Source organism: Dreissena polymorpha, chromosome 11, assembly GCF_020536995.1.
Source record: "Dreissena polymorpha isolate Duluth1 chromosome 11, UMN_Dpol_1.0, whole genome shotgun sequence".
NCBI classification, from domain to species: Eukaryota; Metazoa; Mollusca; class Bivalvia; order Myida; family Dreissenidae; genus Dreissena; species Dreissena polymorpha.
Window position 1 is genome coordinate 74,502,451 of NC_068365.1, and position 13,592 is coordinate 74,516,042.

General features: G+C 37.0%; 1 protein-coding gene across 2 annotated transcripts in view; it reads right to left on the bottom strand.

Moving 5' to 3' along the window:
* Positions 1–934: 934 nt before the first annotated feature.
* LOC127850398 (calsyntenin-1-like) overlaps positions 935–13,592 on the bottom strand; it is a 62,585-nt gene continuing 49,927 nt past the window's right edge. The window contains exons 11-19 of one of the 2 annotated variants that reach the window (XM_052383420.1): positions 12,719–12,873; positions 8,853–9,004; positions 7,456–7,600; positions 6,086–6,230; positions 5,238–5,408; positions 4,159–4,304; positions 3,083–3,212; positions 2,269–2,447; positions 935–1,886 (exon numbers count right to left, since the gene is read on the bottom strand). In XM_052383420.1, coding sequence (XP_052239380.1) covers positions 1,725–1,886; positions 2,269–2,447; positions 3,083–3,212; positions 4,159–4,304; positions 5,238–5,408; positions 6,086–6,230; positions 7,456–7,600; positions 8,853–9,004; positions 12,719–12,873 — 1,385 coding nt within the window. In that variant the 3' untranslated portion in view covers positions 935–1,724. Of the gene's footprint in view, positions 1,887–2,268; positions 2,448–3,082; positions 3,213–4,158; positions 4,305–5,237; positions 5,418–6,085; positions 6,231–7,455; positions 7,601–8,852; positions 9,005–12,718; positions 12,874–13,592 lie in introns of both variants that reach the window. The other variant, XM_052383419.1, reaches the window with a different exon arrangement.

Here is a 13,592-nt window from a genome sequence, read left to right on the forward strand (position 1 = left end):
TGCATTTTGTTAAAAGCAAAAGCACTGGTTAACTAAACACACTTGAGACAGCCAATATGATCAAAACAACCAAACAAATCAGGGAAAATTTCAATCATATTAAATGGTATATTGATTAAATATTGTTTAATCTGTAAGTAAAAATAAATGTGATTTAATAAAGTATAATTTTGAAAAACAACATTCCCAAGAAAAGCCTTCTTTCAGCAGAACATTCAACTCATCATCATGGAAACTTGCTGATATTTTTTTCGAATTCATGAAAAATGCAAGTTCAGAAATAGTTAAAACTGAGTATCCATCTTACGTTTGTTTTATTTCTTGCCTGAATTACACTATCCAAACAATATACATGATTCACTTATTCTTAATCTACACAAAGTCATTTTAACCATATGAACAATTCCTTGTGTTGTTCCTATTTAAATAAAATATTGTACTACTGAAGGCAAAATGATTCTAGGTAAATGAGATCCGACGTTTTTTACAGCACTTTATATTGGTTTTGATGAAAGCTGATCTTGTTTGACCAAATGCTGTTTTGTTATTATTAGTATGACCTTTCTGAACTCTTATAACACAAAAACATAGATCAGAAATATATAATGTAAAAACAATGTAGTCTAACTAAACATTTTTTAATTGGTGAATAAGGGTACTGGGAAAATTCCAGGTTCTTTTTGCAAGTTTCGTCAATCGATGTGGGAGTCCTTTTGCAAGTTTCATCAATGGATATGGGAGTCTTTTTGCAAGTTTCATCAATGGATATGGAAGTCCTTTTGCAAGTTTCATCAATGGATATGGGAGTCTTTTTGCAAGTTTCATCAATGGATATGGGAGTCTTTTAGCAAGTTTCATCAATGGATATGGGAGTCTTTTTGCAAGTTTCATCAATGGATATGGGAGTCTTTTTGCAAGTTTCATCATTGGATATGGGAGTCTTTTTGCAAGTTTCATCATTGGATATGGGAGTCTTTTTGCAAGTTTCATAAATTGATATGGGAGTGTAACAATAAGCCAGAGCAAAGAGAATGCACAACCCTAAATAAGATGATAAGTTTATGTTTTCATTTTTCACAAGATTTCTTTTAAGCTTATACCTTTCCCACTCAGAAGATAGGGGAACATGGCTATATGAAACCAGAACAGCTCTGGAGTAGCTTACAGACTGTTCAGATTTATAGTGTTTGTTGCTCATCAGTATGGGAATGGAGCCTCAAAAACTTGAATCTAGCCAGAGCAGTATTTAATTTAATTAGAATTTCTATGGGACTACTAACAATATGTGGTAAAAGATAAGATTGCTAGCTTTTAACAATTCCTGCTTATAAAAGCTGTTTCTAATGAGATAACCAACAACAACCATTGTGTCCTAATTTATAGCACTAGAAGGCAGAGTTGTTCCATTCCAGGTTTCTTATTTGAGGGTACAAACAAACTCAACTTGGAAATACATCAATTTAAAGGTATTGAGAGAAAAGCAAGTAGCTGAAGGGATGAGAAATCACAACCTTCCATAAGATTCAATTATCATAAGAGCGCTTTTAAAGCTTTTAACAATTCCTGCTGATGAAAGCAGTTTTGTTTAAGATGAGACAAGTAACATTGACCATTCTGAAATAATTTTCCCACTCATAGGCTGGGTCAACAATAATTCTAACATATGAAAGCTGTTATATTTTTATGAGATAATTAATAAAGAACATTCTGAAGTAATTCCCGCACTAGTAAGCCGAGTCGTCCCATTCAAGGGTCTTCTTGTAAGTCTCCGCCTCTTCCTCTGAAGATTCGTTCCCGTCGTCATGGAAACCGTCGCTTACATCATCATCAGTGTCACTGTCATCTGGCAGTGTGGATTTGCGTGGATTCTCTTCATATTCAAACAACTGTTGATAGGTAAACAACAACATTTTAAATGAACATGATTTATGAAAGTTCTATTCATATTCAAAGAACTGTTGATAGATAAATAACAACTTTAAAAAAGTTATTTAATTTATTCTTGCAACTTTTGAGACAACAGGGCTGGAAAATTTGGTAAATAAATATTGTGTTTAAACAATATTAAGCTCATGGCCTTTTTAACAACAACTGAATTTTGAAGTTGCTGTTGTTAAATTAACCAATAATTATGCTTACTGATTACACATGTTCAGACAATTTTTTGTTAAGCTCATGCATTAAGCCACGTTTTACTAGATGGAGGCTGATTTGATCCACCCATGCGTTTTTAAATTCAAAAGCCAACAAAACAATCCAAATGCATACCTCCTGATCAATGGGGTTCACAATGATGTTGAGTTCCGAGTTGTCCCACTCCATTTCCTGACCACTCTCATTGGCAGGGCGCCGTCTGTGGTGTGCCGCCCGTATACGCAGGACACCGAGGACAATCATGAACAGTAGGAAACCAACACACACTACTATGATAGCCACCATGCCAAAATCTGAAACATTGCAATACATGTAAAACAATATCACAATTATGGGATATTAATGCGATCGTGATAAAATTATTGCATATGCTCAGGGTCTGTAAAAACAGCTCTTAATGCATGTGTATAGTGTTGAACCAGTTTAGCCCATGCAGTCTGAGTGGGACAGGGTTAACAAGAAACCGTCGCAGACGGGTGATGCTACCCAAAGGTTGTTTTTTTGTCACAATATTGCACTATATATTCAGATAAAAGGAAACGTCTTGAGGGCACAGTAGTTGGGGGGACACGAATTTTTATTTATAGAAAATTTCAAAGGGTCATAACTCTGTGAAAAATCATCCGACCAGAACCCGCTGATTATATGCACATCTCCTCTTGGTAGTGAAGCTTCCCATAAAGTTTAATTGAATTCTGGTCATTAGTTGCTGAGAAATAGTCGGACAAAAATTGTGCATGGACGGACAGACGAAGCGACGACTATATTTATTTTGGGGGAGCATAAAAATGTGATACAATGAGATTAAGATTTAAGTTTGAAAAGCTAGATTTCCTATCTTACATAACCAGCAAACAGCATAAAACCTAAATAGCCTACGAGTTAAACACTATGGAAATGCTATAATAACACACAGAAAGTGACCTACTTGTGCCTGCAGCTCCCTGTAAGGTGTGACTGAACTTGGGATCCTGGATGGACTGCTGGGCACCATTACTCTGTATCCTAGCAACTGGTACCACTCGAGGCTCTTCCGTATCTCTCTCCAGAGAACCAACCTTGAAGAATTTTTTTGGTCTCTTACTTATAATTGTATCAATCACAGTTCAAATTATTTGCTGTAAATGGTTTAAGAATAACCTTAGTTTCACTTTTTCAATCCCTTACATGGAATAAATCATCAACTCTACTCTTGCATGAAAAATAAATATTTTTCCAATTATCAGATCTTTATTGGCATATGGACAATCTATGTGGCTGACAAGTTTTGCTCAATCAAAACAATATTTTATGTTTTCATCAATGGATGAAGAAACTACAACATAAATTATTACAACAGTTATTTTGTGCCTTAACTTTGAAACCTATTGTATTCTCTTGAAATTAACAGTACCCTTAAATAATTATTTTTTGTACGAAAAGCACCATTTGAAAACAAAGGATATCATTTTAGCGTGTTTTGAAATATTTTCAGAGGACAGTGGCTTTAATTAAAAAAAATATCACTTTCAATAACCTCAAAATAGTAAATTCTTTGCAACATGCAGTTGTTTTATGGTGCAAATAACAAGTTATCTAATTTACTAAAGCTGCCCTCTGGGGAAAACACTGAATGTCTGTGGGTATAGTTAATTGCAATAACAGAGGAAAAGTGTCGTCCCTGATTAGTCTGTGCAGACTGCACAGGCTAATCAGGGACGACACTTTATGCAACACGTAGTAAGCCCTGTTTTTCCAGTTCACAGATGTTTTTGTTTTAAAATGAGCCGTGCTCTGTGAAAAGGGGGTTTAATGCATGTGCATAAAGTGTCGTCCCAGATAGGCCTGTGCAGTTTGCATAGTCTAATCAGGGACGACACTCTCCGCCTAAACTGGATTTTTTCAAAGAAAAGACTTTCTTGAAACAAAAAAAATCTTAAAAGCGGAGAGTGTTGTCCCTGATTATCCTGTGCAGACTGCAGACAGTTTGTTCTTTCAATGCACTACAAACTACTGTCAACTTACCGACACACTTAATTCGTTGCTCACAAATCTGCCGCTCTGCGAGGAACAGGAGAGGACGAAGTTACGCATGTGAAGGTTGTCTGCATGGGTGTGCACGTATCGGATGTGTCTGATCACAGTCAGGTAGTTAGCAATAGTGTCGGCATCTGAAATGTAGATCACCATGTTAAGATTTATCTTTGCTTAATGAATAAGTGTAAAGTGTTGTCCCAGATTAGCCTGTGCTGTCCTCACAGGCTAATGAGGGAATGACAGCTTCAGCCTAAACTTGATTTTCTTTTAAAAGAGACTTCAAAAGACTTTGCAATCAGGTAGATAGCAATTGTGGTTTGCATCTGAAATGTTGATCTGCAGCTTTTAATTACATGATCGTATTACAGGAATTTTCAAAATTGTTTTAACCTTGGTAAAATTTTATCTTCAAAAATCATGTTATGGTGCAAACAAGAACATAGCACATTATTATTGCTTACAAAGGTTCAAATAAAAAGTCTCAAAGATATTTTAAAAGTTACCAAAAAGATTCTTCTGAAATGACATTAAACAATTGTTATTATTTTTTTTAACTTCTTGCTGTGCAAGAACACTCATATTTTCTTGACTTACCAGTATACAACGTAAATACATAAGCCAGTAACTGACATATTCAAACCTGCATTGAATACTTAGATCTCCGTAAAAAACTGTTCCCAGATAAGTGTGTGCCTTCCGCACAAGCTTATCAGGGACGACACTTTTTGTATTTAATGGATGTTCGCTAATATAAAAAGACTTCCTTTACATGAAAAAATGCAATACCCCGGTACATGCAGAAATAGTCTTCCCTGATAAGCCTGTACATACTGTATACGGCTAATCTGGGACGATATTTTATGCAAAGTATTAAAACTCATTTGCTAAGACTCACTGAGAATGACAAGGCTGTCTGCTTCTCAATTTCTACATGTATTAGGTGCACATACTTCAACCAGTAACTGAAAACTGCCATATTTGAACCTGTTAATCTGCGATGACACACATGCATTAAACCCTGCTTTCCCAGAACCAGGCTAATTTTTTTTCCATCCCATTCCACTCACTTAGGATGACCAGTCCAGCTGCGGTCTCAATTCCCTCCAGTTTCATGTTGAAGTCCTTGATGTCTCTCTTGGGTAGCTCGAGGTGTTCCACATAGAAGTCCAGCACAGGCTCTGCCCGCAGTGTGCACATGTCGAGCAGGAAGTGACTGGAGGGGTCTTCACTGGAGCCTCCTGAGTGAACAGTAAATGCAAACACACATGAACTTCTTTGTAATGAACTGTAATAAGATTGGTTTAACTACGAAAAATTAGTTCACATGAATAATACTAGTTTTGCAGAATATCTCTATCTCTATGCATTTGAGTCCCGCTCTGGGAAAAAGGCATGCGTGTAAAGTGTAGCTCAAGATTAGTCTGTGCACTTCGCAGCGCCAATATGCTCACTCGAGAAATAAAATCGAAATTCCACTAAATTCAACAAATATCCTCTATATCAATCCCAAAAAAATTTAACATTACTCATATTGTTCAAAACCATTTGAATCTTAATGTTTTCCTTTCTTTTCCATAACCGTTTAGTGGTCATGTTCCTTTGTTTTCAAGATTTACCCTTTCCCACTCAGAAGCAAAGTGAAAATGGCCAACAGCATAAAACCAGAGAAACTCACAGTCTGTTCAGGATTTATGCCGTTTGTTACTCATAAGTATCTAAAGGTTGGAAATGAAGCCTTTAAAACTTGAATCTAGTAAGAAAGGTTTTAATTAAATTTATCTTTCTGAGCGACTACAAATGCGACAAAAAACTTATTTAAGTGGTAACAGGTTAATTGAATCAATTGAGGATTCATCCTAAGATCCTTAACTCTATGCAATATTCGCTCAATTAATTTTTCCGATGCAACACTTACCAACAGGCACGTTTTTAGACTTCACATCAGTCTGTTGTTTGGGTGGTGAGGTGTCATTGCCAATCTCCTCCTCCTCGCTATCGGTGTCATTCCTGTTCTCCTCTCCGTTTGTTAACAGCATGAAGTCAACATGGATATTCACATCCTAAAAACCATGTACATAAATTACTGTGCATATAATCCAGGGTGTGATTTAAGAACCACCTCAGGGGAGGTAAATGCATTACCCCCCTTTCAGGATCAAGTTTAATTCTTCATCTTTTTTAGATCCAGCAAAGTTACTAACTTTTTGAAAAATGAGTTTGACATTGACAGGGAGGGAATCAGCTGAGAGGAGGAAATATCACACCTCTGTTTACTGGATACATTGAAAGGGAGGGAATCAGCTGAGAGGAGGAAAAATCACACCTCTGTTTACTGGATACAAAATGTGAGCACCCACTCTGGACAACAGGGTTTAGTGCTTGTGCGATTACAGGGCTTATCAGGGATGAAACTTTCTGCGTTTTTTTTCTGTTCATAGGAAGTCTCCTTTTAAAAAATATCAAAAGCGAACTCCACAGGCAAATAGCCCAGTTTTCAAGTAACAAGCTCAATATATATTGCATTCATTTTGGCAAAAAAACACAAAGTGACATCCCATAATGTGACAGGAAAAGTACACAGTCAATCATTTTGGATTTATATAATTTTCATTTTATAAGAGTAAGGGGCAAATTTCCTTAGACTTAGGTGGGATGTTTATCAAGTTTGGAGAATTTTCTAGTCCTTTGTTAGAATAGGGGGCATTTCATTATCCTATAGGTTGTTTATTAAGTTGGGGTCATTTTTTAGCAGTTTTTCAAGATGGAGGCATGTATAAGAATGGCAGCATTTATTAGGAAGACATCATAGCTATTAAGGGATAAAAACCTGTTCAGAAAAGCCAGACAGCTATAGGGTAGGGGCATTTAAAAGGATTTTGGGTCAGTTATTATGGAGGGCCATTCATATGGGTAAACCGATTATTCTTTAAGAGTGACATTTAAAAAGGTTGGGGAACAGTTATTAGGAAGAGCTAAAAATGCGATTTGGGTAGCAGTTATACAGTTTGAGGGACAGTTATTAGGGAGGGGAATGTATAGGGGTGGGGAGATAGTTAATAGAGTAAGGAGTGTTGTTTTAGGTAAGGAGATGTGGAAGAGGGAAATGCATTTAGCACAGACACTGCTGACTCATCCTAAATATACTGCGCCCCATTGACAATATGCCTCTGAACCCCAATGACTAACTAGTCACACAGTTAAGATAGGCTTAGTTGAGTGCTATGTGCATTGATATGGAAGATTTTTATCAGGAACATACAGTCATAAAGAGCCATATTGACTCACCCTAAAGATATCAAGGCCTGTCTCAAGTGTGTCCCTGTATCCCATGACGACCTGCTTGCCAGACATTGTGATGATAGGCCTGTTAGAGTGCTCTACGAATATGTACGTCTCAAGTAGCGGAAGGATCTCCTCTGTATCTCCACAACTGCAAACAAATAAAGAGGTAAAGGTCAATGCATGGGAATAGAGTCTGATTATGATACTAGACTCATCTTCAACCGACTTTGGCATTTACCCGCTGATCACTGGGATACAAGTCATATGTTCACATTTGGGGCAGTATTAAGCAATGGACCATTGGGCTTATTGTGTGTGCATTTCAAAGTTCATGAGGTCCTTTCTGAGTCAGAGGCCACATTATGGGTGGACCCCATGTGTGCCTTAGCACTCCTACCTAATAAACTTACCAGACTCATGAAAGTTGGGATGTATTTTGAGTTGTAGCTGCAATTTGCAGCTATTTCGTTGTTACAGAAAGATTTTTCAATTTTGGTGTGGTCTTGTGTTGTGGGGGGACCTGCAGGAAACCCCCATGTGCCTCGTACAGTGACCAGCAACAAAACTCGCATGCTGCTGGGTACTGGTATTTAACCGGGATCACTCAGGTGAGAAGTGGGTGTACCAACCACTGCCCAGCCGGACAGCCTACAATTTTGCTTTTTCCCTCACAGGTACCCATAGATACTACTGGGTGGAGAGGAGCAAGCTGGGATTAATCTTTGCTCAGGAAAATTCCATGGTCTGAGTGGGATTAAAACCAGGGACCTTCTCATTCCTAGACCAGCATCCTACCACTAGACCACAGTCCCAATATATGTCAAAATATGACAATATTAGTTTCTTTCTGGGCTAACTTAGCTTGATGCATGTGCAATGGCAGTCCCAGATTTTATAAACTGCACAATTCCCACATGCTAATCAGGGACAACACTTTCCGCCTAGACTTGATTATTGTTAAGAAGGGACTTCCTCTAAACAAAAAAATGCCATTAAAGCGGAAAGTATCATCCCTGAAAAACCTGTGAGGACTTGGACAGTCCTATCTGGGAGGACACTTTATGCACATGTATTAAGCCCAGTTTTCCCTGAACAAGGCTGAAATAATGATTGCCAGGGGTTTTAATAGGCTCACATGAAGGTCTACATGAACATTTGTTTCTGAGATAATAATATTAGTGCTAACATGCATGTCTTGCCTAAAAGTGTGTCAAATATCTCTTTTGTGGAAAAACACTCTTTGACACAAAAAATAGTGTTGCACGTTCAAAATTCCATGATACCATGTGAACCTGTTCTTTGCATAATTAAGATATCAATTATACTGATGTTTCAAGATGTATTAAGTGCTTGACTAAATTGACAGAAAACACAAGACCAATCATTTCTATTACACTCACTGAAAGCTTGTCCTGATGTTGAGATTCCTACGGCCGGGGGTGGGGAAGTTACGGTTGTTGATGTATGCCACCTTGTGCACGAGTTTCTCAACGTCAGAAGCGTTGTGTCCCGTAATGGTGAACTCTGTCTTCTCACTATTGAAACTGACAGACTGGAAAAAACAACAACATTATATACCTTTATTACTTTGTAATCAAGACATTTATTTCTTTGAAACTGGACAATTTTTTAAGGACAGTTGTTCATGTAAGTTAGTAAGAAAAACAGGACCTACTTTTTCTCTACAAACCCAATCCGATGCTGTATTTGATAAATAAATTGATGTTTTTTGCTTATTTTATACTTACATATAATTCCAAATACATTAAAAACAATACTACTGTATACTTGTTCATACTTATAAACATTGACCAATGGTTTTAAAATATTTCTTCTATGGAGCAAGGCAACTTTGTTTTAACATTTTATGAAAACAAAATATAATATATCAATAATAACATTTATAATTTCTGTATGGATTAGTAACGCTCAAGAACATGTCGGTGTAGAGTAATTAACTTTCAAAATGTAAGGATGTAATCAGTCACAAATTCCATTTGACATTTGTCTCCTCTGTGTGCAGAGTTGTTTTTAACCTATTTTCTTTCCTATTCATTGCGTCTTTTGGTGATTGTTTCTTTCCCGCTTGAGCATGAGGATTTCATGAGTGGAAGTGCAAAGAAATGCTTTTTTTAAAGGTATTTATGGAATGGTTGCTTCAAGTAGCCAAAACTTGTAGAGTGCTCATGTCAGACGAGTATTAGGACAGCAAAAAACAACCAACACCATATAAGGTCGCCATGGTGTTATGGATACAGTGTCCACCCAACGACCAAAAGGTCACAGGATCGATCCCCACTGTAAGATCGTTCTTTAGATCTCTCCCAAAGACACCAAGTACTGGTTCTAGGCCCAGGAAACAGACTCCAGAGCGTTTTAAATATAAGTAGTAAGTACTCTAAATGCAATCAAGCTAAAATAAAAAGGTTTAAAACTTAAAACTAAAACCAAAATCAGTCATTGTCATCAACAACACACATCTGATCAAGCTATTGATGACTATCATCATGTATCATGTTGTGGGTTCTTCAAAGATTTGGGGCGTCCTGACCCACATTTATCTGATAATGACAATACACAAAAGAAACAATCTAAGCGCCCATGTGCCATTGCCAAAAATTGAGTGAGCAATAAGTGTATATTGGTACGGAAAAGCCTATTTACAAAGACAAAATCAATATTTTTAAAATGCGCAAAACTACCAGAGGCTTTAACAAACTACTACAAAATAATAATTTCTTGCTCTTTTTTTACCAGATTATTGGTCCTGATCTTTTAGCTTCTGAGTGGGAAAGGGTAAACCCAGTTTGTGTGTTTATGATTAGGGTGTCTGTTGTAAATCAAAGTCTCTAACGAATTTCAGTATTTGATGGTTTCTTGCCTGCTTATGTTGTTATGTCTGTTTTTCATAACAAAAGTCTGTTCATGAATGTTTTCCAATGATCTTCAATATATTTGTCACTTAATACGTTTTCTAGGCATTCAACCTTTATGAGAATTACTCCAAGAAAAAAATCATCGGAAACAGTTATGGCATAGACCTATCTAAGAAAGCAAAATCAATTGTTCATACCGCCCACAGCATGTCTGCACAAAGTACATTTAACCAGGATTTATTATATTGTTTTAATTAGTCTGCAGGCTACTTGTAAACATAAATCATTGGAACATCTTATCCAAGTAACAATTTTTGATAATAAACTGCGTAGTTACTTTACCAAATAAAGATAAGGATAGGGCCAAAGTTAAACACAATTTGACTATAAAGTGAATAGTTAATCTAATAACGTAATATTAACACCATTTTTTAAAGTTGCATAAGATGGTCAATATTCAATTTTACGATAGACAAATTTGACATTTTTCATAACTAAACTAATGACAATACTTATTTTGCTTTTTAGCATGCACCTTTAGCAGCAACCTGTACATTTGGTGATGCAACCTATACATTTGGTGAATCAACCTGTACATTTGGTGATGCAACCTATACAATTGGTGATGCAACCTATACATTTGGTGATGCAACCTGTACAATTGGTGATGCAACCTATACATTTGGTGATGCAACCTGTACAATTGGTGATGCAACCTATACATTTGGTGATGCAACCTGTACAATTGGTGATGCAACCTATACATTTGGTGATGCAACCTGTACATTTGGTGATGCAACCTATACATTTGGTGATGCAACCTGTACATTTGGTGATGCAACCTGTACATTTGGTGATGCAACTGTACATTTGGTGAATCAACCTGTACATTTGGTGATGCAACCTATACATTTGGTGATGCAACCTGTACAATTGGTGATGCAACCTGTACATTTGGTGATGCAACTGTACATTTGGTGATGCAACCTGTACATTTGGTGATGCACCCTGTACATTTGGTGATGCAACTGTACATTTGGTGATGCAACCTGTTCATTTGGTGATGCACCCTGTACATTTGGTGATGCAACCTGTACATTTAGTGATGCACCCTGTACATTTGGTGATGCAACCTGTACAATTGGTGATGCAACCTGAACATTTGGTGATGCAACCTGAACATTTGGTGATGCAACCTGTACATTTGGTGATGCAACCTGTACATTTGGTGATGCTAGATTTGTATGATGGTAATAGTATCTCTTACTACCAACCCCAAATAACTATAACTTGTTTACTTGCAAGATGAGCATAATCAAATTTAAGTTTTAAGGTTTTTGAAGGTTTGATTAACAAAAAATCATACCTGGTTTTAAACATGTAATCTTTTTACGTTCTCAAATTTATGTTTTCAATTAATTATATGCTTGTCATCTTTGTCTTACAGTTCCACCGGGCATGTTCTTGAGATCAGTTCAATTCTTCAAATATCATTCCTGATTTACTAGTTATGCCATTTTTTACTAGTCCAAACTTAAATTTACATAATGTTTGTTGTTTAGCAACAAATTCTTACTGTTCTACTGGGCAGCTCCCTGTACTTTAAGTAAATGCTGGATTTTTCCTTAACAGGGTGCTGATATTATCTCTTACATTTTCTGCAAGACAGTAAACTCTTGGTAAGTCTTACCGTTCCACTTGGCATATTCTCTAGATCAGTAAACTCTAGGTTAGTCTTACCGTTCCACTTGGCATGTTCTCCAGATAAGTAAACTCTTGGTAAGTCTTACCATTCCACTTGGCATGTTCTCTAGATCAGTAAACTCTTGGTAAGTCTTACCGTTCCACTTGGCATGTTCTCCAGATAAGTAAACTCTTGGTAAGTCTTACCATTCCACTTGGCATGTTCTCTAGATCAGTAATCTCTTGGTAAGTCTTACCGTTCCACTTGGCATGTTCTCCAGATCAGTAATCTCTTGGTAAGTCTTACCGTTCCACTTGGCATGTTCTCTAGATCAGTAAACTCTAGGTTAGTCTTACCGTTCCACTTGGCATGTTCTCTAGATCAGTAAACTCTAGGTAAGTCTTACCGTTCCACTTGGCATGTTCTCTAGATCAGTAAACTCTAGGTTAGTCTTACCGTTCCACTTGGCATGTTCTCCAGATAAGTAAACTCTTGGTAAGTCTTACCATTCCACTTGGCATGTTCTCTAGATCAGTAATCTCTTGGTAAGTCTTACCGTTCCACTTGGCATGTTCTCTAGATCAGTAATCTCTTGGTAAGTCTTACCGTTCCACTTGGTATGTTCTCTAGATCAGTAAAGTCTTGGTAAGTCTTACCGTTCCACTTGGCATATTCTCTAGATCAGTAATCTCTTGGTAAGTCTTACCGTTCCACTTGGCATGTTCTCTAGATCAGTAAACTCTAGGTTCTCCTGACAGTTGTTGAGGCACTGTATGACCTTGTCACTCTCCGTACGACCCTTCAACAAGGACAGTCCGGCCAGATAGCCTTGGAAGTGGTCAGCAAATGTCTCATCTAGGCCTGGGTAGAACAAAATAAAGGCTTAATTAACAAACAATTTAGCTTTTTTTAATTACCACTTTAGTAATTATGAATAGCTTTATTTTTCTTGGTTAGTTAATCGTAATCCGTTTTGAATTTCAAGTAACAAGATGTTGACAAAAATATTTCCAAACAAACAAAATCACATAAACAAAGGCTTTCATGTACTCTTTAAAATTAGAAATGTGAACTATTTGGTCTCATATTTTTGGAATTTTTCCATCAAATGTCGTCCCAGATTAGCCTGAGATGTCAGCACAGGCTTCTCAGGGAAGACACTTGTTGCATAAAATGGATTCTCTGAAAGAAAATACTCTTGTGCACATACTTTAAGGTAAGTTTTCCCAGAACAAGTCTCAAACTAGAGCTTTGTCACAGACGTAACGAATACCCCCACATGCCGCATTGACACAGAATATTTTGCATGTTGTCTTCACAAAAAACAGCAGACACCATGCTCAATGTTTAAAACGCATTAAGTGACCCCGTTACCTAGTTTTTGACCCGACATGGCCCATGTTCGAACTTGACCTACACATCATCTAGATACAACCTATGACCAAGTTTGGTGAAGCTCTGATGAAAACTACTTGAATTAGAGAGCGGACACCATGCTCAATGTTTAAAACACACTGAGTGACCTCATGACCTAGTTTTTGACCCGGCAAGACCCATATTCGAACTTGAACTAAACATCA